The sequence below is a fragment of the Apium graveolens genome, chromosome 3, assembly GCF_009905375.1.
Source record: "Apium graveolens cultivar Ventura chromosome 3, ASM990537v1, whole genome shotgun sequence".
NCBI classification, from domain to species: domain Eukaryota; kingdom Viridiplantae; phylum Streptophyta; class Magnoliopsida; order Apiales; family Apiaceae; genus Apium; species Apium graveolens.
In genome coordinates this window covers 23,675,340-23,699,544 of record NC_133649.1, presented here as the reverse complement: position 1 = coordinate 23,699,544, position 24,205 = coordinate 23,675,340, and the positions used below count along the sequence as shown (strand labels likewise).

Sequence of the window (24,205 nt, the reverse complement as noted above, 5' to 3'; positions counted from 1 at the left end):
TTGTAATCAACTTGCTCAAATTTCTTTTTCTCAGAATTTGGCTTCCTACACTCACTTGCAAAGTGTCCACTAATGCCACAGTTGTAACATTTGAACTTTGATTTGTCCACCATGTTTTTGTTTGGCTTAGTGAACTTTGTGTTTTTCCTGAACTTCATTTTTGCAAACCTCCTGGACAGAAAGGCCAAATGTTCTTCAATATCATCAGATTCATCCTGACTGGAATTGTCTTCATCCTCAGCAACTTGCTCTTTACCCTTGCTTGATTCTGATTTGCTTGTGCCAATTTTCAGACTTGGTATTATCTTCTCCTCATTCCTGGCTTCCATCTTCTCAATGTCAGCTACAAGAGCAACTGTTCCTCCTTTTCTCTTTCCCTTTTCCAACAGCTCATCCTGCTCCATTTCAAGTTCATAAGTCTTCAGAATTCCATATAATCTTTCAAGTGTGAAGTTCTTATAATCTTGAGAATTTCTCAAAGAGACAGTCATGGGCTTCCACTCTTTTGGCAGAGACCTAAGAAATTTTAAGTTGGAATCCTTGACTTGGTACACTCTACCATACAGCTTCAATCCATTCAACAGTTTCTGAAACCTGTTGAAGGTATCATTTAATGATTCACCTTCTTCAAAGTGAAAATATTCATACTGTTGAATAAGAAGCTGCATCTTGTTCTATCTGACCTGCTCAGTACCTTCACAGATGATTTGTACAGTATCCCAAACTTCCTTTGCAGTTTGGCTATTGATGACATTGTCAAACATATCTTGATCTAAGCCATTAAACAAAATGTTCATGGCTCTCTTATCCTTGCGGATTTCTTCCATGTCTTCAATAGTCCATTCTGCTTTTGGCTTGGGAATGGACTGTCCAACAGCAACTGTTGCAGTAGCAGCTGTGGCTACTTTGTGAGGGATGTGAGGACTTTTTTCAATACAGTTGATGTAGCTTTCATCTTGAGAAAGAAGATGTAAATGCATCTTCACTTTCCAGTGATGATAATTATCTTTTTCCAGGACTGGGATCTTTACACCAATATCCTTCCTACTCATGATGTTAGCAGGAGGATTCTTCTGTGCACTCATAATGTTAGCAGAATAGATCTTTAAACTCTTTGTATGTTAAGAGCTTGCTCTGATACCAATTGTTATTCCCAGTGGACTAACAATGAGATTTACAGAAGGGGGGTTGAATGTAAATCTCAAAACTTTTTCAAGTTTTGAGCAGTTTCTAAGGCTAAGTGTTTGAGTGATCAAATGTGTGTGAATTGCTTGAAGCTGATGCAGATAGATATATATATTCAAACACAAATGTAATGAGCACAAAGAACTTAAAAACTTTTCTGGTGGATTTGTTGTTCCACCAGAGATTTGTTATTTCAGAAAATCTGTGATTCAAAGAATTAAATCACAGCTGCTTCCTAGTACAAACTAGATGATTTTCTCTTTTGATATTTCTAAACAGCTCAGGAAAATTCATATCTAATTACTAGCTGCTACTTGGTTTATATATATCACCAAGTTTACAAGTGAAGACAAACTGTAAAATACAATTGAAAAGATTCTTCACATATTTCTTCTTCATTTCTCTATCCAATGCAATCTAGGATAATCTGTAAATCTTTGAATACTTCCTTGTTTGCATCAGAATGGAAATGCTGCATTTTCTTGATTCCTCCTAGAGGCTTCCACATTCCAGTGTGTCTCTGTCAACCCATGTGCCTCTGTCAGCTTGTGAATTGTCACTATCAACTGCTAATGAACTAAGCATCCGTTGAAGTTTTCATCCGTTGATGCCTTCTCCGTTGAGGCTTTATCCGTTGAAGCTTTATCCGTTGATGCATTATCAGTTGAAGTCTTTATCCGTTGAAGCACTTATCCGTTGATGGATATTATCCGTTGAAGCATTAGAGACATCCGTTGAAGCTTTGTTTCTTATCCGTTGAAGGTCTTCAATATCCGTTGACACTTCTTCACTTATACAAAATTACAAGGCATGAAATATTTACAATTAGCCCTCCTATTTGTACATCCATTAGTAGTCAACATGACTGATTATTTCCTAACAACATCTAAGAATTACAGCTTGAAACCAGAGAGTGAAATGTGCTGCAATACTAAACTTATTGCTAAGTAAAGCTACTCTTTCAACGGATAGCCAAGATGGTCTTATCCGTTGAGGCTACAAACACTAGATTTCTACTTAAGTGTTTTGCTTAACTTATCATCAAACTAATACACATATTTCTAACACTTATCGAGAGGTCAGTTCTCTATACACCAAACTAGAGATCTCGATATGAACCTCAAGTACAGAATGTAGACAAGTTAAATATTCAAGATTATCAATCAACAAACGATCTAATCACTTAGATTGAAAAGTCTACAAAAGCAGTTTGAAGAGTACAAGATCAAATGTCAAAATTAACTGACAAAGAAAAGTCACAGACCTACACGATATGCAAAGATACACTAAGCCAGAAATGGAAAGCTTTAGAGATAAATTAAAGTAGGGTTTAGTACATCTTATTGCATGATGTTACTATTCTATAAAGTAAACACTGATCCTTTGTTTTAAAGTGTATCAAACATATATAGTTTTTCTTGTAATTCTCTCAAGGAAGAAGCTGAATTCTTTACTTACAAAAAACCCAAGTTTTGTAGCAAAACAGTAGTTTGATTTTAATACAAAATTAAGTGAGTTTTAAAATATTGTGTGCACTGTTTTATTTCAGTTTACATAATATTATTGCATTTCTAATCTGCTTTGTTAACCAAGTAACAAATATTCAAAAAGTCATAAAAATATCTAAAACACGTTCACCCCATCTGTGTTGTATTAATTACCTAACATACATATAACAATAAAATATAAATATTTATCAAATAATATTTAAAAAAAATTAATTATATAAATATTTATACACTGAAAAAATTAATCTTAACAAATTTTATACTAAAGTACGTGTAATACCGGCATAATACTTATTTAAAAATAGGTCTGATTAATCATTCCAATTAATCCTAATTTATCGATTAATCACTAATCAGTATCTATACCGATTAGGTACAATTAAAATTTTTCACAACATTGCCCGAGGCATATATATATATATATATATATATATGATATATAACAATTGAGATTTGAGAGTGGCTTTACTGAAAAATGTAGGAGTAAATGATTTACAAGTGTATATTCACATTAATATTTTATATTTTTTTGTCAGGGATATTTTATGTTTTACAACATTGCCCGAGGCATATATTTTATGTTTTTTTTTGTCAGGGATATTTTATATTTAGCATATTCACATTAATATTTTTATAGTTGCGAATAAAAGGCGGGATCAATAAACGGGGGTCCCAAGACTAACAATGACTATGTACAATTTATGCGAGTCCCATTTATCAAGTGACATGGGTTCAATAATATGACAATATGAATTGCACAGTACAGACCTCTATAAATACGATCGAATATACATTTCATGGACCCAAATACCCGTACAACAAACAGCTAAAACTGTAGTTTCATTTATCTGAATGATTACACTTCAAAAATTACAGGTACCGCTGATTCTGGGTTCATCAACCGTCAGTATCCCATTCATATATTTACTTGTTAGTGTAACTAATTGTTTCTTGAATCTTGAATTGACCACTAAGTTTTATATTGAAGCTCCAAGTTAGGAAAATTTTGCAGATCACTACATGCACAAATGTACATCGGCAAACATAATCATCGAATGGTACATACAGGAGACCATATGGGAGATGCAAAACTGCAATTTATCTCAATTTCCCACTGCCTAGGGCAATAGTTTACAAGGTTAAACTCCTTGAAATGAGAAAGAGAGGATTTTGAAGAGTCCGTCTGGATTATCAGCGTGTACCTGGAATAGAAAAATAAAATGGTAGTGCTTGATAATGATTGCCAAATTGGAAATATGTAAACTCTTAACTTAAATAATGCAGCAAGACTACAAAGGTTAACAGACAGGAAACAGGAACGCCAGGTAATTCCCTATATAGTAGACCGGCAGGACATCTCTCTGTCTCGGTATACCAGAACTCTAGGATGATCATTATTAGATTAGAGACAGTAAACAGGTGTGACCTAGAGGGTACTATACTACTATTTTTGTGTACTATATAATGACTGCAGCACCTATATGGTCACATAAATTTAATGAAAAGCAAAGAAACTCCATAACACGCATCAGAGAACTTATCATAGACCACCAAAAGGTACTTGTTGGCGTAGTTAAATACCTTAATATACTATAATCTGCTAGCACATGGATGCTCACACAGAAATGAAAAGAACAATTTATGTATTTCTGTAAAAATTAATCTTTTTATTTTTCAATTGATCGGTCTTTCAGATCAGGAAGATATGAGCAACCACGTGTAGAGAGTACGGAATTTCTTTTGACTCCTCGTAACAATAAAAAGAACTGCCATATAAGTCTAATATTATAATACCCCATATTTTACATACTTATATTAGGCTCTAAATTCAGGTAAGTGTTATCAAAATTATCATATTATTTGTTTATGTGTTTATATATTGTGTTAGGTTATTGTTTAATATATGTTTAATTGATTAATTAATTGTTATTTGTACTGGCCAGAAGGTGTTTAATTAGTAGTGATCTAATTAGTCATGTTTATTTTTGTTTTTAATTTTTATGTCATTAAGTTGGTTTAAGAAATTATATGATTCTCAGGTTTTTACATTTTATTAAGTGGATGATATGGTACATTTTAATATTGCTAGTGTCCGGCTAGTTTTGTAAATTATTATTTACCAGTTATGTGTATGAGTTGTTCACAATATTATCATGTTATATTATGCTAGTTTGTTAATATGTAAAAATATTTGTAAAATAAAATCTATTTTCACAAGATTTAGTTTATTGAGATTTATTAAAATTGACAAAATGTGTATTTGTGGGACTAATGATATCTATAGTATTTTATTTTACAGGAGATATGTAGTCAAAGTATTTTGTTAATTAAGTTAAGTAATTAACAATTGGTTGTTTGTTTATCTAAAATTATAAATTGTTTACATTTTTTAATCATATTACATTATTATATTTTCCCATGCATAATATATTTGAAACTTTAGTCTCATTGTTTTTTTATAACCAATATGTTATTAATTATATTATCTAATGCTTGGCCATAATAATTAAAATTTTGTAAGTAGTGTGTAGTATTAATGTGCTAGAGGTGGATTTGATAAATCTTGTTAGTATGTGTTGCTAAACAGAGAGCATACATGCTATATTTATTTTTATCATTTTCTTAAATTGTTGTTACAATTTAATGTGTTAAATTAATCCATAATTTATATTTGTCTACTTTTATGAATTTATATACTTAAATATTTCTACATTACTTTTTATAAATTAATAAAATAACTTTTATATTTTATAAACGAGCTTGTAAATTATTCAGATTATTTGTTAGTTATATATTTATACTACTCTAGCATGAGATGGTGATCATCTATATTAGTTGTGGCAACTGTATAAAATATTATAATTTTGTTAGCTTTACTTTTTAGTGGGTTTTAGAGTTTGGCGTTTATAAATTATATTTCTGTTGATATTATAGATTGATTTGGAGGTTTATTTGGAGCTAGTTGTGTGAGCATTATTGAATATTTTAGACTCATTCCAGGTTCGAGTATCCTCCATTCTCTCTCCTTTTAAAATATTTTTTTCTTTCTCTCTACTTATTGTCCTATCATATTTATCTTATCATATTTTTATTTTGTTAAGTTGTACATCTTGTATATGTACACTTGTTAATTTTTGCTTAGTCATCTTTGATTCCTGTTGTTAGGGTTGTCAATTTGGATCCAAATCCAAATTACCTGCCCAAACCAACCCAGAATCCAGGTTCTTGGTTCATACGAAAGTCACAAATTATAATATGGACTGGACTGGGTTGTAGTCACATATTTACTCTCAAATATAGATACAAATATGTGATACCCATATTTGCACCCATATTATCCTGCTTTCAGATATAGCAGTTGTTCCTCTAAATCAAATTGCTGCTATGATGTGGCGGTGATGCGCTGCTTCCCGTCCTCTCTCTCTCTTTATGAACTCGCTTTAGATGTTTTATATTCCAATTCTTTTATATATCCATCCTTCAGTTTAACTAGCGAATTGTAATAATTATTCTCTTATGTAAATAAATTTAGAGATGTCTGTTGTTATATATAGAGTATTTTCTAAATGCTTGTCGGTATATTATTTACTCAGTCAATTTTTCTCTTTTTTTATTCAATATTTTATATATATAAAAAAACAATTACTGTATTGACCCCGATAATACCTATTTTCTTAATTTTTGATTGTTGATGGCAAGTCACATACATATTGTAGATTTGAATGATCCTGTTAAATTATATTTTTATTTGCTGAAAATAGTATAGATATTGTACGAATATTTATATAAAAAAAATTGAAGAATTTAGAGACTATATATAATCTTTTCAATAAATTTTTATATAAATAAAAAAATAGTAACATTTTTATTATATTTAAAAATTATAAAAATGGTTTACCTATATTTTGACCCGGAACCATTAAAACCCAAACCAAATTCTAACTATTTTTATTTAAAAATGGGTAAAATATAATTTTGGGTCAGGACCCAACCCATACCCATATTCAATCACCCAAATCCGACCCAAATCCATATTTTGCCACCCCTACCTGTTGTTGCTTAACCACTTTTGATCCATGTTGCCTATCAGTATACTTGATTTGTCACATGCAACTTTTATTTTCAATACTATTGGCAACACTTTGTAACTATTTGTTATGGGCTCTTAAACTTATCTGTGTGGATAAATCACAGACGAGACACATGGAGTTTTTGCAGTCTTTGGTGCTCTCGGCACTAACTCGTATCAGTGCTGTGAGTATACGAGCATGTCTCTGGGGTATGATGCATGATTAAGATCATGATCATTTTGTTTGTTTGGGGAAATGTTTTACACATTTCATCTTATCCTTCTTGTGGATAACCGGAGAAGGAACTGTTTGCACTGTGCTTTGCTTGGTGTTTACTAGTGAGCTGAGGTTTTATAATAGACCCTTATTAGTACCCACCCTACTTGTTCTCAGCCATTTCTTTAATTTTGTTTGGATTAGTTTGTTCCTTGATTCTAAATAATTACTGTCATATTACTCATCTTCTTGGCTAATTATTAAAATCAAATATATTCTCTTGTTTTACCTTTTAATGATATATTCGTACCGGGCATTTGGCTCACTCGTATTTATTTCTTTTCACGGGTAGTCAGGGGTAAAGCGGGGGTGTGATGAGTGCTGCCCAGATTTTAGCTTGTTTATCTAGTTGAAAATAAAGTCAAGGACATGTTTTATTCCATATTATTTTGGATCTTGTTAGAGAACTTTATTTTGGATCTTTTGAACTTTTGTTAGTTTAATAAATTATGTTTAGCTTGTTTTTACTTCCATTAATAAATAAGGCTTAGTTTGTGTAGCCTCTACTTGTTTAAGTGAGGTGTTACAAATATAGTATCTTTGCTGCAGCAAGTCACACAACAAATGTGGGGCAAACGATTTAAAACATACCCAATGGCCAGCATCTTCAAGGACATGCATTTCAACTCCCCCTCCTTCTTCGACAGCTTGATCCTCAGCAGAATGAATTCTCTGGAGATCTTCTAGGGCCCATCTGTGCAAGCTTCGCTCTGCTTTCAGAAAATTAATATGCACACCTCGAGGCACCTCTTCCACTATCTTCCTGCACGTATTTAAAACATTACAAGCGCAGTGCTATAGAAAAATAATAATTAGAGAGTTAACAGTACCAAAAAATCTAAGAAAAAGTCATTCACTTTGGACTCGATTGAGCAGGAAAGATGCTTTCAAGAACAAAAAAAATTTATCTGCCTGCAGCAACACAACAGTACACGCCACATGCATACCCTTAATTGTTTTAAGGATGAGCAGACACCCGAAGGCAAACCCAGCTAAGGCCAAGTGGAGGCTAGCTAGCTTGTAAAAAAAAATTTATAACATATACCGATATACTTGATTTAAATTCAGATGTTGCTAAATTTCTATTTCCCTTATAAAAAAATAGAAGTTAAAACATGAACATGTTCATAAGTGAAATCCTAGTTTTAGCGGGTAAATCAATTTATGTATAGGATTGGTCAAAATTAATATTTCGCTAACAAAATATTTTCCTCAAGATTCGAAAATTTTCTTTTTTCGTATAATTTTTTTTAACTTATTACCCACTGGTTGTAGATCCTGGGTCCGACCCTGTAGACACCATTTTATATTAATAAACCTGGTAATTTTTGTGGATAATACCGGATTTGAAAATAGTTCCAGTCGATAAACAAAAAAAATACCATAAGTTTGTCTCTTCATAAGATTGATACATTTCTGAAATTCCATTAAGATCGAATGCCCATGAGAAGCCAGGCGATGATGCATTCGGAGAGCCTGTCTGCCGAAGGTTAGTAACCACCCACTGGAATAAAAGACATCGAACTAAATAAATAAGCTTGAGTACCTTGGGAGACGTTTACAAGAATAGAGATATCTGACATATTTTAAACACACAATAAATTTTAAAACAGAAGTGGGAAGAGTATCTCAAAGCAGTGATATCATACAAAGTATGAACCAGCAAAGAAGAGATAGGAGGGAACAAAGTATAAGAACAGTTTGAACTGTCTGGTAAAATCCACTTTTTACATCCATCCAATTACTACATCAGAAGACCTTCCATAATGGAAGTACTCACACAGTGATGTAGGACAAGGGTGGGCAAAGGGTTAAACTAGGGGATAAAGGCCCATCTTTGCAGAGAATCAGCAAAAACACACAAAAATATGCAGATTCAATTTATTATAATCAACTCTATGAAATAATGAAGATTACAATAATTTATATAAATCCTAAAACTTAACCACAGAGTAAAAATCTTCCTAATAAAGAAAATACATCTTTTTATAATTCTACTACTATAACCTAGAATTTTCTTAATAATCTAATAGCTATACTGAATCACATTACAATCACATCTACTCTTAATTAATAACATAAAATTGAATACAAATTATAATTCCTTGTTCCGCATCACACGACCACTTTGACACATGTACTACCTTCAATTCACAATTTCATGGACCTTATTGGAAAAGAAACATTCTTGCTGTGAACACGAGTACTCAACATACATAATAATGTTCTGTTAATAACAGTTGTTGTGCTGACAACGGCACCAATTAAAAATTGACAGGAAGTATATATGTGCCTTGTGCATGTGTTGTGTACATTGTGAAGAAAAAATCATTACAAACTAATATCCAAGCTTGACATACCTGTGCCACGTCTTTTGAGAACCCTTCATGTACAAGAGCCTGTACAACATCCCGTTTCGAAGCGATCTTCCTTGAACAAACACAAAAGATTTACAAATATTGACATCACAAGATAGAAAAAAATAATAATATATCCGCAAAATATCAACAAAGCAGTGATGGAATCCTATATAAGTATCATGTTATATGACTACTAAGTTCGATCACACTTTGTTCTAAAGCACCTGTGGTTAACAACAGTCAGACAAAGATATGGATGCTAGAAATTTTTCATACAAGGGGATTTATTTGCAAACTTGAGTGACTGTGTTAGGCTCTTCATTATATGCATCCGATTGGACATTTCCATTTACATCCAAGCAACTATACAGAAAATAGCAAAGTGCAATGTATAATCTGATATTTTAAATTGACTGTAGGAAGCCAGGTACTGCTTATAAAATGGGAGAGTAACAGAAACTTTATGGTTTTCTTTAGTTTTACAGGACACTTGTATAGCCATCAATGCCATTTGTGATTACATTACTGGATATGTATGGTAATTGGTAACCCAAATAAACAGGAGATCTAGAAGGAGGAAAAATGCAAACTGGTTTGTAATGTATAGAATTCAACATATGTATGCTAACAAGTGAATACAGGGGTAGGAAACACGAGAACTAAAGCATTTAATCGTCGTCTGATCTTGTACTAGGCCCCTTATTTAAGATACCCTCCAAAATAGCGCCCTTTGTCAATACTAGTACGGGGTAACTACAATTCACGCGTAGCATACAGTTTCAACCTCAAAACCCTCAAAAAACAAAATTGCAATTAGAAAAAGTATGTTCTTCACGAAGAATTGAAGTTTTCCCTGAACAAATTGAGATACACTCCTTTCTCCATTGCAATTATCCTCTCATGATTATATGTTGATCCAGTGGCATATTCCCACCAAATTAAAATTAGGAATCTGAAATCTCTGGAACCCAACAGTTAAGAAAATGGCAGAACATGTAGCTGATATCTCAACATGAAAAATATATTGTAAACCATGTCAGCGCTGCCAGAAATTATGTGAAGGATGTCCGACCATCAGAGTGACCATACAGACTTAAACTTATGCATTTTCATTTTAAAAGGCCCCAACTAAAATGGTCGGATCAGCAAGAATGAAGCGAACTGCTACTGCCAATATATTTCATGGTTGTGCAAATTGATTAAGGTATTTCTTCTTCCAGGTTTTAGTAATTTTTTTGGATAGTTAAACGCACTCATGCACCCACTGTTTAAATTTTAAAACAATGTATCATTTCATTCAAGCACCAAAAGTTTTACTAAATTCGTAAAATGTAGGAAAGAGGAGCCAAAGAAAACACCTCTCTCGGGAAGGTTCTCAGAAAAGAAATCAGCTCGGCGGGATGATCATCTCCATCTCCACCAGCTCGAACTTGTCCAGGAGTGGCATCTAGAACCCAAACCTACAGAAACGTAGACCATAAACTTGAAAATGAACAAAGAGAAACTAGAGTATAACTTGTATGGAAAGTTTCATGCTGCCCAAAATCTAATACAAGACATATAAGGTTCAATGTATTTGAAAGAATAGGTATTTTACTTGGTAGATGGTACTTTAGAACAAAAGAAGCTTTAATAGGACTAATGTGTACGAATACTTAGAATCTGCAGACTCACTCTGACGGGTCGTGCCAGTGGCTTTGCAGCCTGATTTACCATGCTCAAGGCAACTGCATAAACATAATAGAAGGTATTTAGTACACACATCGTGAAAGACATTGATGTCAAGATTTCCGTTTCACTTCTGTTCATATAGAACAACCATGTTATGAGAACATCCTGTAAGGTTACCTTTTCCACCAAAGCTATGACCCACTACAACACGTGGTGTTAGTCTCAGCTGCCCAAGCTACACAGATAAAACATTAGAATTTAGAAATTTTGTTAATTATATAACATATATCGCCTTGGTCAATTATGATATGAACTAAATGCATAAGCAGAGCAATAATGACAATAAAACTGAGCTCGTTTTTCTCTGAAAGAGGGGGTGAATAAATAGAGCAAGGAATTAAACATAATAGTGATTTGTTGTATTGGGTAGGGTAGTTTAATGTCATAACTCTGAAAGCTTCTTTCAAATTAACTCTGGTATCAACTTATACACTAATCTAAAAGTAACCATACAACAACATATTAAATTATCATAAGAATCTACGCTAACCACATAAGATGATTTTACTCTCTCTAGATTAAAAGAGCGGTCTGCAATATAATATAGTGGGCTACCCTGAGTAGCACACAAAACCATTTGCATTATGTTAATGCATTAGTCGGTCTGCTGTCAAACAATTTCCTTATAAAACCTATTTACGGTATTTATTCATTTCTAATGTGATGTTCTTTTAACTCCCCTGTGCTTGTAATTAAATATATGAACCTAGAAAACTAGGCTAATTTAGGTGACGAAAGTGAGAATTTTGCGTATTATGTTAAATTAACAAGTTTTTGTGCTATCTACTTTTGACTAGCTTTGCGTTTGTCTCAGATCAACCTCATTATAGCTGTAGCCCCTTACTCGTGAAACTCGTGACCTAAAGTTCAAAAGTTAAGCTTTATTTTGATGGAAAGGCTACCACAATAACTTTACTTCGTTTAAAGATGAAACCACAGAGAATAAGTAGCGTTGTCGTGCAAACAATGAGCAATATCTTTGTATAAATTGGCTGTTCAGGAAGCCAGTGAGCAAAGATTCATACTAGCTTTAAGACATCAAGAGCAGCTGAAGAAACGGTATTCGGTCCCCTCTTTTTGATTAATGCCGAGTCACCATGGCAGCGCAGGTCAACTAGGAGAAACTGAGTGCACAAAGAAGATGTATTACGTTCTAACTCAAGCAACAGACTGAGTATCCATAACTTCATACAATAATAAAAAAACTAATTACAAAATATCTTGTTTCTTTCATACTTCATAATTCTTCTAAACTTTTAATATTTGTGATGTTGCTTTCATTAGGACAAAGTTGTTATTCAAGGAATAACAATATCAGTGTGGAATAATATAACATCTTAAGGTTTTAGATGAGTTCATTACTTAAACATGGTATCGAGCACATTTTAGTCTCGGTCTCGAGTCCTCCCACCGCCATTTATTCAATTTAATTATACTAATATTATATATATCTGATATGTGCACACCATTTATCAAGTGAGTGATTATTTTTCCCTTATTTCATAAAGAGATGGACATATTACAATGAAACTTATAAATTTATATTTTTATTTGTTTGTATGTTTATGCATGTATTGTTCCTTTATTTCTAATATAAATTTTCTGAAGAAAAAAAGATCTATGTGTTATAATTTACATGACAATCACATGACAAGTTAATAAAAAATTGTTCAAATGTTAAAATGATTAAAAATGCTTTACATTTATTTTAATTTCTAGGTGCAAAGTTCATGCCGAATAAAAACAAATAATAGTAATTATTAAGCCAAAATTTGGACATGGGCTCTAAAGAGTAAACAGGCCCACCTTAAGTTTCCAGAGAATTGGGCCAAGCCCCCAGGTTGAAGAGAGCCGGGGCTCCAGCCTACCTCACGAAATATGGAATACTGAGATTAAGCCTACTGTAGACACTGAAGATGGAAGAAAACTCAACGACATACATGAACTCAAGGCAAGCATGATATGAGCTCAGGCCCACTTTGCTAGATGGCGGTTCAACTCTCCAAGAGATCCGTACTCTCCTCTCTAGAAGAGATTCGGGATCACCCCTCTCAAAAGGTATTCGGGCTCACCTCCCTAAGGGATTCGGGCTCTCCCCCTCTAGCCCAGATCCGGGCTCTCACCTCTCTCTAAGAGATTCAGGCTGACCTCTCTAAGGGATTCAGACTCTCCTCTCTAGCTGAGATTCAGGGTCTCCTCTCTTTCCGAGATTCGAGCTCTCCTGATGAGGAACGAGAATAAATAACTAATATATATGCTAATAAGTAGTTTATATTTATTTAGTGTAAAACCAACCCGACCCGTATAAAAAAAAACTAATTGCAAAATCCCTAAATCCCTAATTGCTACCCTACATGTCCATTACCCAAATCCCTAAATCCCCAAAATCTAAAACCTGATTGCAAACCCAACCCGTATACAAAAACCCTAATCCCCATATTCTGGACCCTAATTAGATACTTGACCTGACCCGATTACAAACCTTAATCCCCAAATCGACTCCAAAGGAACCCTAAAACCTGACCTAGAATACAGCACTTCAATTAATTCGCTGCAACATTAACCAGCGGACAAGAGAAGAGTAACACCTGAACAGAAAAGCTTGTTGTTGCTGCCGTCGCCTCTCCGAAATAGTTCGCTGCTGCCGCCACCATCTCAGTCCCACGAGTTCATTAATCTGAGCAGAAAAGGGGAAAAGGCTGCTACTTTTTATTATAGAGGCTTCTCTTTTAAAAAAAAATCCGGTAACCCCAATCTTTACATATATACATGTATATTGTGTTCATATATACTTTGTGCCAAAAGATTCCCAGAATTTTCAGATTTTTACAAGTCAGTTGCCACAGTTCTGTCCCTGATTTCTAAACACTTGCAATCTGACTTCTCAACCTTACAAAACAGCCCTTAAGGCTTTTATAGATTACAATTCAGCTTCCAGAAAGTTCCACCAGCTCCTGCAATTTCAAAATCTGCTCCTAAATTGTTCTTCCATGTGTCTAATTCATGTCTGCTTACATCAAGCGTCAAATTGATGTTGTGGAAGATAATGTTTTTTTCTTAAGCGTGAATATGATGAGTTCTACCTACTATGAAGTCTATGTTTGTCATCGTGAACGTTGGTTAACTCAATATAAACCTACTCTGAGGGAGTTAGATAATTAGTATGGTGAACTTAAAAGAGTGGAAAAGAGGTACAATACTAAGTCGAGCAAAGAATGAGAAACTAAATCAAGCAGTAAATGAGGCAAAGAGTAATCTTGGGACTCTCAGATCCCAAAGTAAAACATCTTATTTTGGAGAATGAGAAAATGGTCAAAGGGGAAATGAAAGTTGAGCGTATTGAAGAAGCTGTTATAGAAGATCCAATTGAGGAGGTTAAACAACTTACAGGTGATCTAACTACGGAGGTTAAAAAAGTTGAGCATATTGAGGTTGCTAGTGAACAAGTGGAAGAAACCAAGCCTGACTGCTTTAAAACAGTTGAGAATCATAATGTAGTTGATATTATTGAGATTGAGCACATCAACTTCATCATTCCGGAGTACGTGCCTAAGACTCCTTCGCTGGCTTATCAATTTTCAGAATTTTTCGCACCTCACCGTTCTTCCAGAAGAGCCTGAAGTTCATCTTGGTTCCATTTCATCCTTGCGCGATTCTTGATTTTTACAAAACTCGTGGTCCAGTTTTCTCTAACTAGGGGAGAACGATGTGGAATGAGAATAAAGAACTAATATATATATGTTATTAAGTAGTTTATATTTATTTAGTGTAAAGATAAATATTGTATTTCATCTATATGTTTTATATGTGGGGCTAGGAGTATATTAGTTAAGTATTTTATTTATAATAAGCCCAATTGTTTATGGGCCTTGGTTTAAGTTATTTAATTAGATTTCGGTTCCCTATATAAGCATTGTAACCCTTACATATTACTTAGCTTTGATTATACATTTTTTTGGGAATAATATTAATTAATTATTATTGGGAACCGTATAACTCATTGCTTTAATCGTTTATTCTTGTTTTATATTTACAATTCATCTTTCTAAAAATTTGTCCTACATCATCTCCTGTCTAGAAGAGATTCGGGCTCTCCTTGCTAGCAGAAGCTTGGGCTCACTTCGCTAGCGGGAGCTCGACCTCATTCCTCTGGGAGGATCTAGGACCTCACTTTGCTAGCAGGAGCTCCGGCTCTCATCACGAGCAAGATTTAGAAGGTGGAGGGAACCACCATACTTGGACTATTATGATGATTTAAAGTGAGGTGAGACGATAACCGGTTCACATCATAAATACAAATACATAAACGAAATTCGGAAAAGAGAACAAAGTGACGTCATGGCGACTCACTTCATGATTTCCCGTCGGAGGTGGGAATGACCCACCAGGAGGGTTGGTGCGAGCCGAGAGACCAGGCCGGTTCACATTACCCAAATCTTGACTATGATATGGATATTGACCCATAGATGACTGGTTTATCGTGAATCCCGGGGCTGACACGAGACATTCCTTTAATCCTGGAAAGAAATGCGGATACAACGTAGTTATTTAGCCTCTAGTTATAAATTTTAGGGAAATTATCATTAGTACCCTCATGGTATTGGCTTTTTTGAATGATAACATTTGACATTTTTTACTTCTAAGTGGTACCATTGTACTATTGTTTCGTTAATATAACACCGCTCCGATAGTCATTCGTTAGACAAACGTTATTTTTAAGGGTATAAATCGGAAAAATGAATTGTATAATGGTACCATTAGTAATATATTTTCTCTTATTTCTTTAAAAAAATATATTAATTTTCTACTATTAAAAATTCAAATAAATAAAAAATAATAAGCAAAAAAAACATTATGGTGATTAGAGATATAACATCAATTTACCTAATATAAACTAATTCAAAATATTATGAGTATATATTAATATTTTTTCTAATATTTTCATGTTTTTGTACTAACTATAATTCGAGTAAATGAAATATGATAATTTAAATAAAAAATAATAATAATAGGAATATTTCAAATTCTATTAATATTTATTATTTATATATTATATTGTATATAATTTTAAATAAGTATAATCATTTTTCAAATTATTTTAAAATATTAGATGAAATAAAAAGAAATATATGTATTGAACTCTTAATTAGATTGTATTATAAAATTGGGCACGAAAAAAATTGATAACTTAAAAATCTTATATGAAATACTAATATTAAGAGGATTAATTAATTAGTAGGGGAAATATATAGATAAATTGTGAAAATTATGAAAAAATATATGATTTTAGTAAGGGAAAATGGCACCACACAAAAGTAAAAAATATTTAATGGTACCACACAGAAGTAAAAAATATTTAATGGTACCACATGAAAAAAGTCAATTATATAATGGTATAATTCATAATTTTATAACGTTTGTTTAACGTTTGTTTGACAGATGGATGGATTCATATATACAATGGTATCACTTACAAGTCAAAAATGTTAATACCACTCAGAAAAACCAATATCAAGAGGGTACTATTAATAATTTCCCTAAATTTTAATCATAATGAGACCAATTGTTTATGGACCATAACAAGTCAGGATTTAATTTTAAAGTATATATACTTTACGATATACCTATGTTGTCGCGAGATTATAGGAAAACATGCGGGGCGGGTTGAGATCTATGGAATTAATTGGCAGAAGGCCTGACTTCGAGATGGGCTTGGGTTGCATGGGCATGAAAACTATAACCCTAGTTGTGTGATTTGTTCCCCGAGGCTTGATTCCTACAAATAGGGTACGTAAGCACCTTGTATGATAATGTGAATTGACACTCAACAAAGAGTAAGAGAAAAACCCATTATATATTCATTTTTCTTGAGAAGTCATCATGCTATAATGTCCAAATGACCGTTGTACCAAATTCTCCCTACAACAGTACTGAAAAAATTGTTGGGAACAATTAAAATAAAAAAGAAAGTATAATAATTGATTTTACGATAATTAAAATTTATCAATTTTCAGAAAAATAATTTTGGTATTATATCAATCCTCATAACTCCTAATTTCACCAAGATATACTTTTTATACTTTACTATTATTATTATTTTTCACAAAACAGTTAGAGTGTGTGTTTAATTCAAATATGATTGGAGTTCATATATATAATTTAAATTTAAAATAAGTAAATTCATATGAACAATGAAGATTAAAAGAAGATCATCCAATTAAATTTACCAACTTTATCTATAATCAAGTCATTCATCAGACTCTTTGCTAATAAATGGTTTGCACCTATAAAATTTGGGTGTGTACACATAACCTCCTATAGTAAAATATGGACATTAAAAATTGATATGAAACAATAGCAGCCTATCATGAAACAATAGCAGCCCATCTTGCTATATTCCATCATTCTACTTGTAGGTATCAACCATCCTATTATTTCTTATGGTACTTGACTAAAAGTAAAATATCAAGGCCAGTCTTGAAACATTTACTGTAGGAATAACATGAAATATGAGCAGTGTCAAAAATAAACCTGCCAATGTGGAAATTCTTGTGCCAATCTCCGAGCAAAGGTCCCTGTTACAGTTAAAAGTTTACATATAATATCTTTGAGATAGCATTCGTGTAAACACATAACATTACAATAGTGCTGCTATCCTCAATTGTAAGTTTAGCACATTCTAAATTGTCTAAAAATGAGTCACCAATACAAAAGCAGCACAAACATCTGTCAGGAGCTAGGAAGCACTGACACTCCAAAAAGGCTGCCGTATGCGTGGCGACTCGACACCGACACGGCTGAGTACGTGTCCGACACGCTATGTGGCGTGTCGACAGAAATAGGCGACCGACACGGGACCGACATGGCCCACCGACTAGGCCCATATCAAAAAAAGCCCAAAATCATCATTAAAAACCCAAACCATCTTATATTAACCCTAATTTCTCGTCTCTCTGTCTTTTATAACATCCCTGTTCATTTTTCATCCGATAAAATACAGAATCCTATATATATACAGTCAATTATATATATACATCTATATATATAACACATATATCTCTATAGATCTCTCTTGTTATTTGAAGGACGCATACTATGAGTGTGTCAATGAGTTCCAGCGCCAATGGTAATACTGCTGCAGGTTACAGTAGATGATCATTTTAATGAAAATCATTTAGAAATTGCAAATTTGTTTCTTGATGAACCGGAAATGGTAGTTGTTCTTTTTACACAAGATGATCATTTGAATGAAAATGTAGAATAAATCTTATAGTAGTTTGTCACTTATTATGAAAAAAACTCTATTATTATTATGAACGAAGTCCAATATTTGACATATAAATCTTATATTTTTTATATTTTTATTACTTTTTTTTGCCGTGTCCCGCATCCAAGACACTTTGATAATTGAGGAATCCCCGTGTCCAGTGTCACGTGTCCCGTGTCGCCGTATCAGTGTCGGTGCTTCTTAGGTCAGGAGTAACAAATATTCTATCGCACACCAAATCCCACACACAAAGATGTCAAATTACAAAGAGAAAATATGAGCTAGAAACAACTATGAACCACCCAACATCACCACATACCTACATTCAAAATTTTTGGCAAAACAAAATTCGATATTTTTTTAGCTAGTAACACTTTAGTCGCTTGTGAATAAAAAAGATAGGGAAATGAATAAGAGGAATATTTTAACTAATATTAATTATATCTAGAAATTGATATATGGTTATGCATTCGGAGATGTAAGTTCAAGAGAACACAAAGTGTTAAAAAGGAAGGGAAAGTTAGAACATCAGTTAGAATTGGCTATGTTGCACAGTTGGAAGAACATTAGAACAATGCTGAGCAAATCATAATAACATATTATTTGGACAGTCCATCTTTTATCCCCACCGATCAACCATATCCATATTTATTCATATATACATACTTGAACAATTGAGCACAATTAAAATATTCTCAAATATGATACATATTCATACACACTCAAAACACTAAGTTTGGCAAATACTTTCTAAGGAATTTTAAGTGACTCTCTAAATCCAATTGATTAATGTCTCCTAATTGTTATTTTTGACGAATTAATGTTGCATTACACAATGCAAAATACAGTGTTATGCTACATAACATTACCATCTCAGCTGTATTCTACTGCAAAACAAAAAAATGTGTGTCCTACTGCAGAGAAGTGCTATCTCGGGTTCCTAATTCTCAAAACTGGTACAGTTTGCAATCCGTTCGGGAATTCGAAAAGCAAGCCACAGATAATAAGTACTTACCCCAGTTCTTCCTGCTACCTAGGATTCCATGCAAAAGAACAGCCGTCGGTGGTTCAATTGCCGACCTGTCGATGTAGCTCCACCTTACCTAGGATCAAAAGTCGATGTCAACATGCTTGGTTAAAAAACGTTAAACTTTTAGTTATATTCAGATTTAGAATATATTACCATTGTAGGTTATCATATCTTATTGAATATAAGCATGGTACAAAACTAAAAAAAGAAAGTAACTCTGAAAAAATTGTTCAAAACAACTTGTAGTTGTAGGTTAATATGTAAGCTTGGAGAGAACATATCAGAGTCTAGTATGTACTTCAAGGTTTCTTTCTAGGGTGCCTATTTTATAGACAAGTAATTGACGCTCAAACATGAATTCCTGCAAAATCAAATCTCAAATTGATTGTAACAAATTATCTTCCTTCTGAATCTATTAACTTGATTTATCTTGCTGAGTAAAATATATTAAAAGGCAGCGTCCCCACCATTGCTAATATAAACTATAATCCCAATTTGGGCTATGGTTCTCAACCAAAAGTCCATTATACATCTATACTAATTGAGAACAACAAGACTGTGAGAGGACTCCTACATTAAGTGTTCCCATTACAGACCAATATTATTTCAATAGGAACTATGCACCTTTTCATCTAATACAAGTTATGAGCTTATAAAGTATGCACGATTATAATATTTATGCACATTTTCTTCTAATACATACTATGAGCTAATAAAGTGCATGATAATAATTGCTTCACAAGGTGTGCAGGAAATAATATGCATTTGGCTAGTCTACATTCCTTCCCCTAGTTGATTTATCCCGTCACACGGCATAACTAATAGCAAACCCTGCAAAAGTGCTATAGACCTATGCGCATTGTAATCTGTAAGACCATAATAAAAGCTTATGTTATCTGTATGATTATATTTTTTTATTAGAAATCAGAAATCTTTGATACACTAAATATTCAACAGGTTAGAAAAGTAGAAACTTCTACAGTTACACACTTGCACCTCTTACAGATAGATAGCATCGTGTTTTCTGCAATAATACATATTTAGGGATACTGCTAATAACATCTATTAGGAATCATGATCAGGGTATAATTGACAGGATAACGAAATTGTATGACTAACATATTTAATTTTCTGGCCCTACATACATATATATATATATATATATCATTGTTGTCATGTCGGTCGACTAGTCGACCAAGCGGTGAATAGTTATCGACTCAACATCTCGACTCGGTGAATGTTGATATTTCGGTCGCCTAGTCTACTAAGCGTCTACTAAGCGGTCGACTAGTCGACTAGTCGGGCTGCTAAGTCGTTCGGATCACCGACTGGTTTATAACCCGGTCCAAACCCGGACTAAAAATGGTCCAAACCCGGTCAAAACCCGGTCAATCTTTAATAAAAAAAGAAACGGGTCTAATAAAACCCTGTTACCCACCAGCCACAGCCTCCTCTCTCTATTCCAACACCGATTACTTCTTTAACGGGTAAGAAATCTTCTTCTTCTCTAATTCTTCTTCTCTTCCTTCTACAAATCTTTAATTCTACCTTCTTCTTCTTCTTCTCTGTCTAATATATGTATGTATATTGTATGTATAATTATATATACAAACCATCATTTGAATATATGTATGTATATTGTATGTATAATTATATATATATATGTATCTATACATATGTGATAACTGATAATAGATGAGTTTAAAGTTTAAACTTGTTTTAATCACACTATTCGAAATCTGCCCTGTTTTCTGCAGATTGAGCATCTGACTTTCTGTTTGTCGCTGTCTTTCTATTGTTTCCACTTTCCAGGATTTAATTCTCTGCAGAATATGTTATGTTAATTGTTTCTCTTTTTGTGTTTACTGCATTCTGAGTTCTGAATTTTGCAGTTTAATTTTCATGTATTTTTTGTTCTATAATTCTGCTTATTTTTCTATAGATTATATTTTCTGCTATGTTTTTCTTCTGTTTTTCTGCAATCTCCATTCTGCACAATTACTGCATTCCTTGGAATCTAAAAAAAACATTATGGAAGAGGTTATAACTTAGAAATCTAAATTACATAATGCAAATATATATGTGTGTATATTTAATCACAGATATATAATTTATAATAATATATTATTTTTTTATCGACTAGTCTACGACTAGTCGACTAGCCGACTAGCGGGAGGTCCATCGACTCGCTTCGACTCCTCGACGTGACAACCATGATATATATATATATATAGAATATGAGTCATCGAATAATAGTGAGAGAATGATAATGTATAATATCTTTCCTTAGCAGATCAATTAAAATATACAACATTCCTTCACAACCAAAATCATATAAGAGCAACTGGTGTATCAAAATCAAAAAAGTAAACATATTTCACTCTCAAAGAAATGAACATTGCCACGAGAAGATTGATAAAAAACAGGTACTTACAAGTGCTCCTTGAACAAGATTATAAGCCTACAAATAGAATAAACTAACAGATCAGAAATCTCAAAGAATGAAAAGAAAAAACAATTGTTCTTCTGATGTTCATTATCTTCACATCAATCAAATGGCAGGCAACAAGTTTCATTACCAATATATCAGAAGGTTTCAACACAACTTTCCCAGGTACAAGTTTGTCATCCACTAATGAGGCACGGATCCTTAAATTATTAGATACCTTCCTCGAAGGAGTACGAACTAACCGTGATACTGATAACTGATGTGCGCTATTCTACAACCACATAATTTGCATTATAAAACTAGATCAGATAGTGCAACACTTTGTAAACAAGTTCCAGTAACTTAGACGCAACATATCAGAACTGTATAAGAGCAAATACAGAAATTAATAACACTAAGGCGAAGATTTAAATACAACAACTAATTAGAAATTATTAAGTTTGTTCTGGATCATTCACCAAGCGCCTCCACTTAGGATCAATCATTTTAGACTAAATCTAATAGTACAAGCCAATTATAGGCAGCTAATTGCTAGGTTCCGCTTATTGTACACACACAGACACACAATATACATATATAGATATGAAACATGTATATATGATTTCTACATCTAAGCTTGTAAAATCTAGTAGCTACCCGTACACTTGGTAACAAACTCAAGTACTAAGTCAAATTATACGCATTAATTTTATGATCACTGCTAAAAAGATTGAAAATGAAACACATTGTTAAATTTCAACTTATAACAACTCATCCCTGTTGATAACATTAATGTGTATGCTTTAGCTCAAATGAAAACCAAATTTACATTAAAATCCGATAAATCGTGTAGTACTACTACTCACGAATCACGATTCGAATATAAAATCTTCATTTACAGCAACACAAATCACTAATCACTCGGATTTTCATTTTAAGTTAAAACTAATTAGAGAGATTGTAGAAAAAAGAAACTGTAAATGATTCTGTTTAGTAACAAATTGAAATACTAAATTAATACGAGATGCAATTACTATTAATTGTATAATGATAAAAAATGCAATATATAGGAGTAGTAGTTAAATTGAGATTAAAACTAGTACTGTAATAGCTAGTGTACCTCCTGAAACGAGCTTGAATTTGTAAAAAGACTGGCAAGAGGCTTGTCGCCGGCGTATCGGCACGGCGTAAAGTGCGAAATAGTCGGCATTTGAATTGAATGTATCGACGGCGGAGACACCGAGAGAATGAGGTGTCTGCACCCGAATTGCTTGCTTTTCCGCTCTGTATATACAGTTTATACTGTATTACATCTATTTACATTTATACCTGTGGACAGTTTATATTGTAATTTTACGAAAAAAGTATGTGTATGACAATGACTTGAGAATTAAAAAACTCGATATTTACTTCACAAAAAAAATCGATATTTACGAGTACAGTATGTAATTTGAATAACAAAATTGTTATTAAACATTATATCATTATATTAAATGGTTAAATGTTACTCGATCCCCGCAATTTTTTATATTACGGAGAAATCGTCACACAATCATTTTAATGTGTATATAAAATACAATATCATATTTTTTTAAGATTTTATAATTTAAAATAAAATTTAAATATTTAAATTTTCATTTAAAAAAAAGAAGTTAAAAGCTATATTTTATATACAACTTAAAAAGAACATGTCGAACAATTCAGATGTAAAAGAACAAAGATGGAATTATGGAGAAAATATAAAATGTGATAATTAATATAAAATTTTTGAGTCTTGTCATAAAAAGTTTAGAGCAATTACAATTTTTCTAAATTTTATGATGGCTGAAAAATCAAAATAACCATGTTTAAATAATAATCGCACAAAATACCCATCATAATTTTAAGATGTCCAAAATACATATCAGATACTCCACTTAGTGGAGTATTGACTCATATACTCCTTTGTCAGTGGAGTAATATGTGAGATACTCCTTTGTTAGTGGAGTATTATCTAAAATTTTAAAATTTTAAAATTTTATTTTTATTTTTTTTAAAAAAGATTTTTTTAAAAAAATAAAAGTGATACTATACTGGGAAATGAGTATTAGGACTGATACTTCTCTGACAGAGGAGTATCTGTCATGATACTCTACCAACAAATGAGTATCATCATGATACTCCAAAGTGGTGTATCATCCAGATACTCCAGTAGAGGGGTATTTTGGGCACTTTCTTTCATAATGGATATTTTGGGCAAAAGGACATCTAAAAAGAGGTATTTTGGTAATTTTTTATTTTATGATAGATTAAAGATTAAAACATCTTCAATTCTGCAGTTGTTCAGCTTGATATTATTGATTATATTTTA

At 32.7% G+C, this 24,205-nt stretch overlaps 1 protein-coding gene across 3 annotated transcripts; it reads right to left on the bottom strand.

The window, feature by feature from the left end:
* Positions 1-3,458: 3,458 nt before the first annotated feature.
* LOC141711997 (uncharacterized) lies at positions 3,459-23,162 on the bottom strand. 3 transcript variants are annotated; one of them, XM_074514744.1, is made up of 13 exons: positions 22,976-23,162; positions 22,007-22,147; positions 21,862-21,888; positions 19,413-19,500; positions 17,662-17,705; positions 12,156-12,254; positions 11,248-11,305; positions 11,074-11,126; positions 10,758-10,859; positions 9,400-9,465; positions 8,422-8,543; positions 7,631-7,802; positions 3,459-3,895 (listed from the first exon to the last, which is right to left on the bottom strand). In XM_074514744.1, exons 1-13 carry the CDS (start codon positions 23,063-23,065, stop codon positions 3,833-3,835), a joined length of 1,125 nt encoding a protein of 374 aa, XP_074370845.1. In that variant the 5' UTR covers positions 23,066-23,162; the 3' UTR covers positions 3,459-3,832. The 3 variants fall into 3 exon arrangements, with proteins under 3 accessions (XP_074370845.1, XP_074370846.1, XP_074370847.1); XM_074514745.1 differs by lacking the exon at positions 12,156-12,254; XM_074514746.1 differs by lacking the exons at positions 3,459-3,895; positions 8,422-8,543.
* Between the last annotated feature and the right edge of the window lie 1,043 nt (positions 23,163-24,205).

Coding starts and splice junctions, on each gene's coding strand:
- LOC141711997 (XM_074514744.1), bottom strand. CDS start 23,065: ATGCCGACTATTTCGCACTTTACGCCGTGCCGATACGCCGGCGACAAG. Junction 10,860..11,073: donor CACTGGCACGACCCGTCAGA/GTGAGTCTGCAG, acceptor ACGTTTCTGTAG/GTTTGGGTTCTAGATGCCAC. Junction 8,544..9,399: donor TCTCAAAAGACGTGGCACAG/GTATGTCAAGCT, acceptor CTTTTATTCCAG/TGGGTGGTTACTAACCTTCG.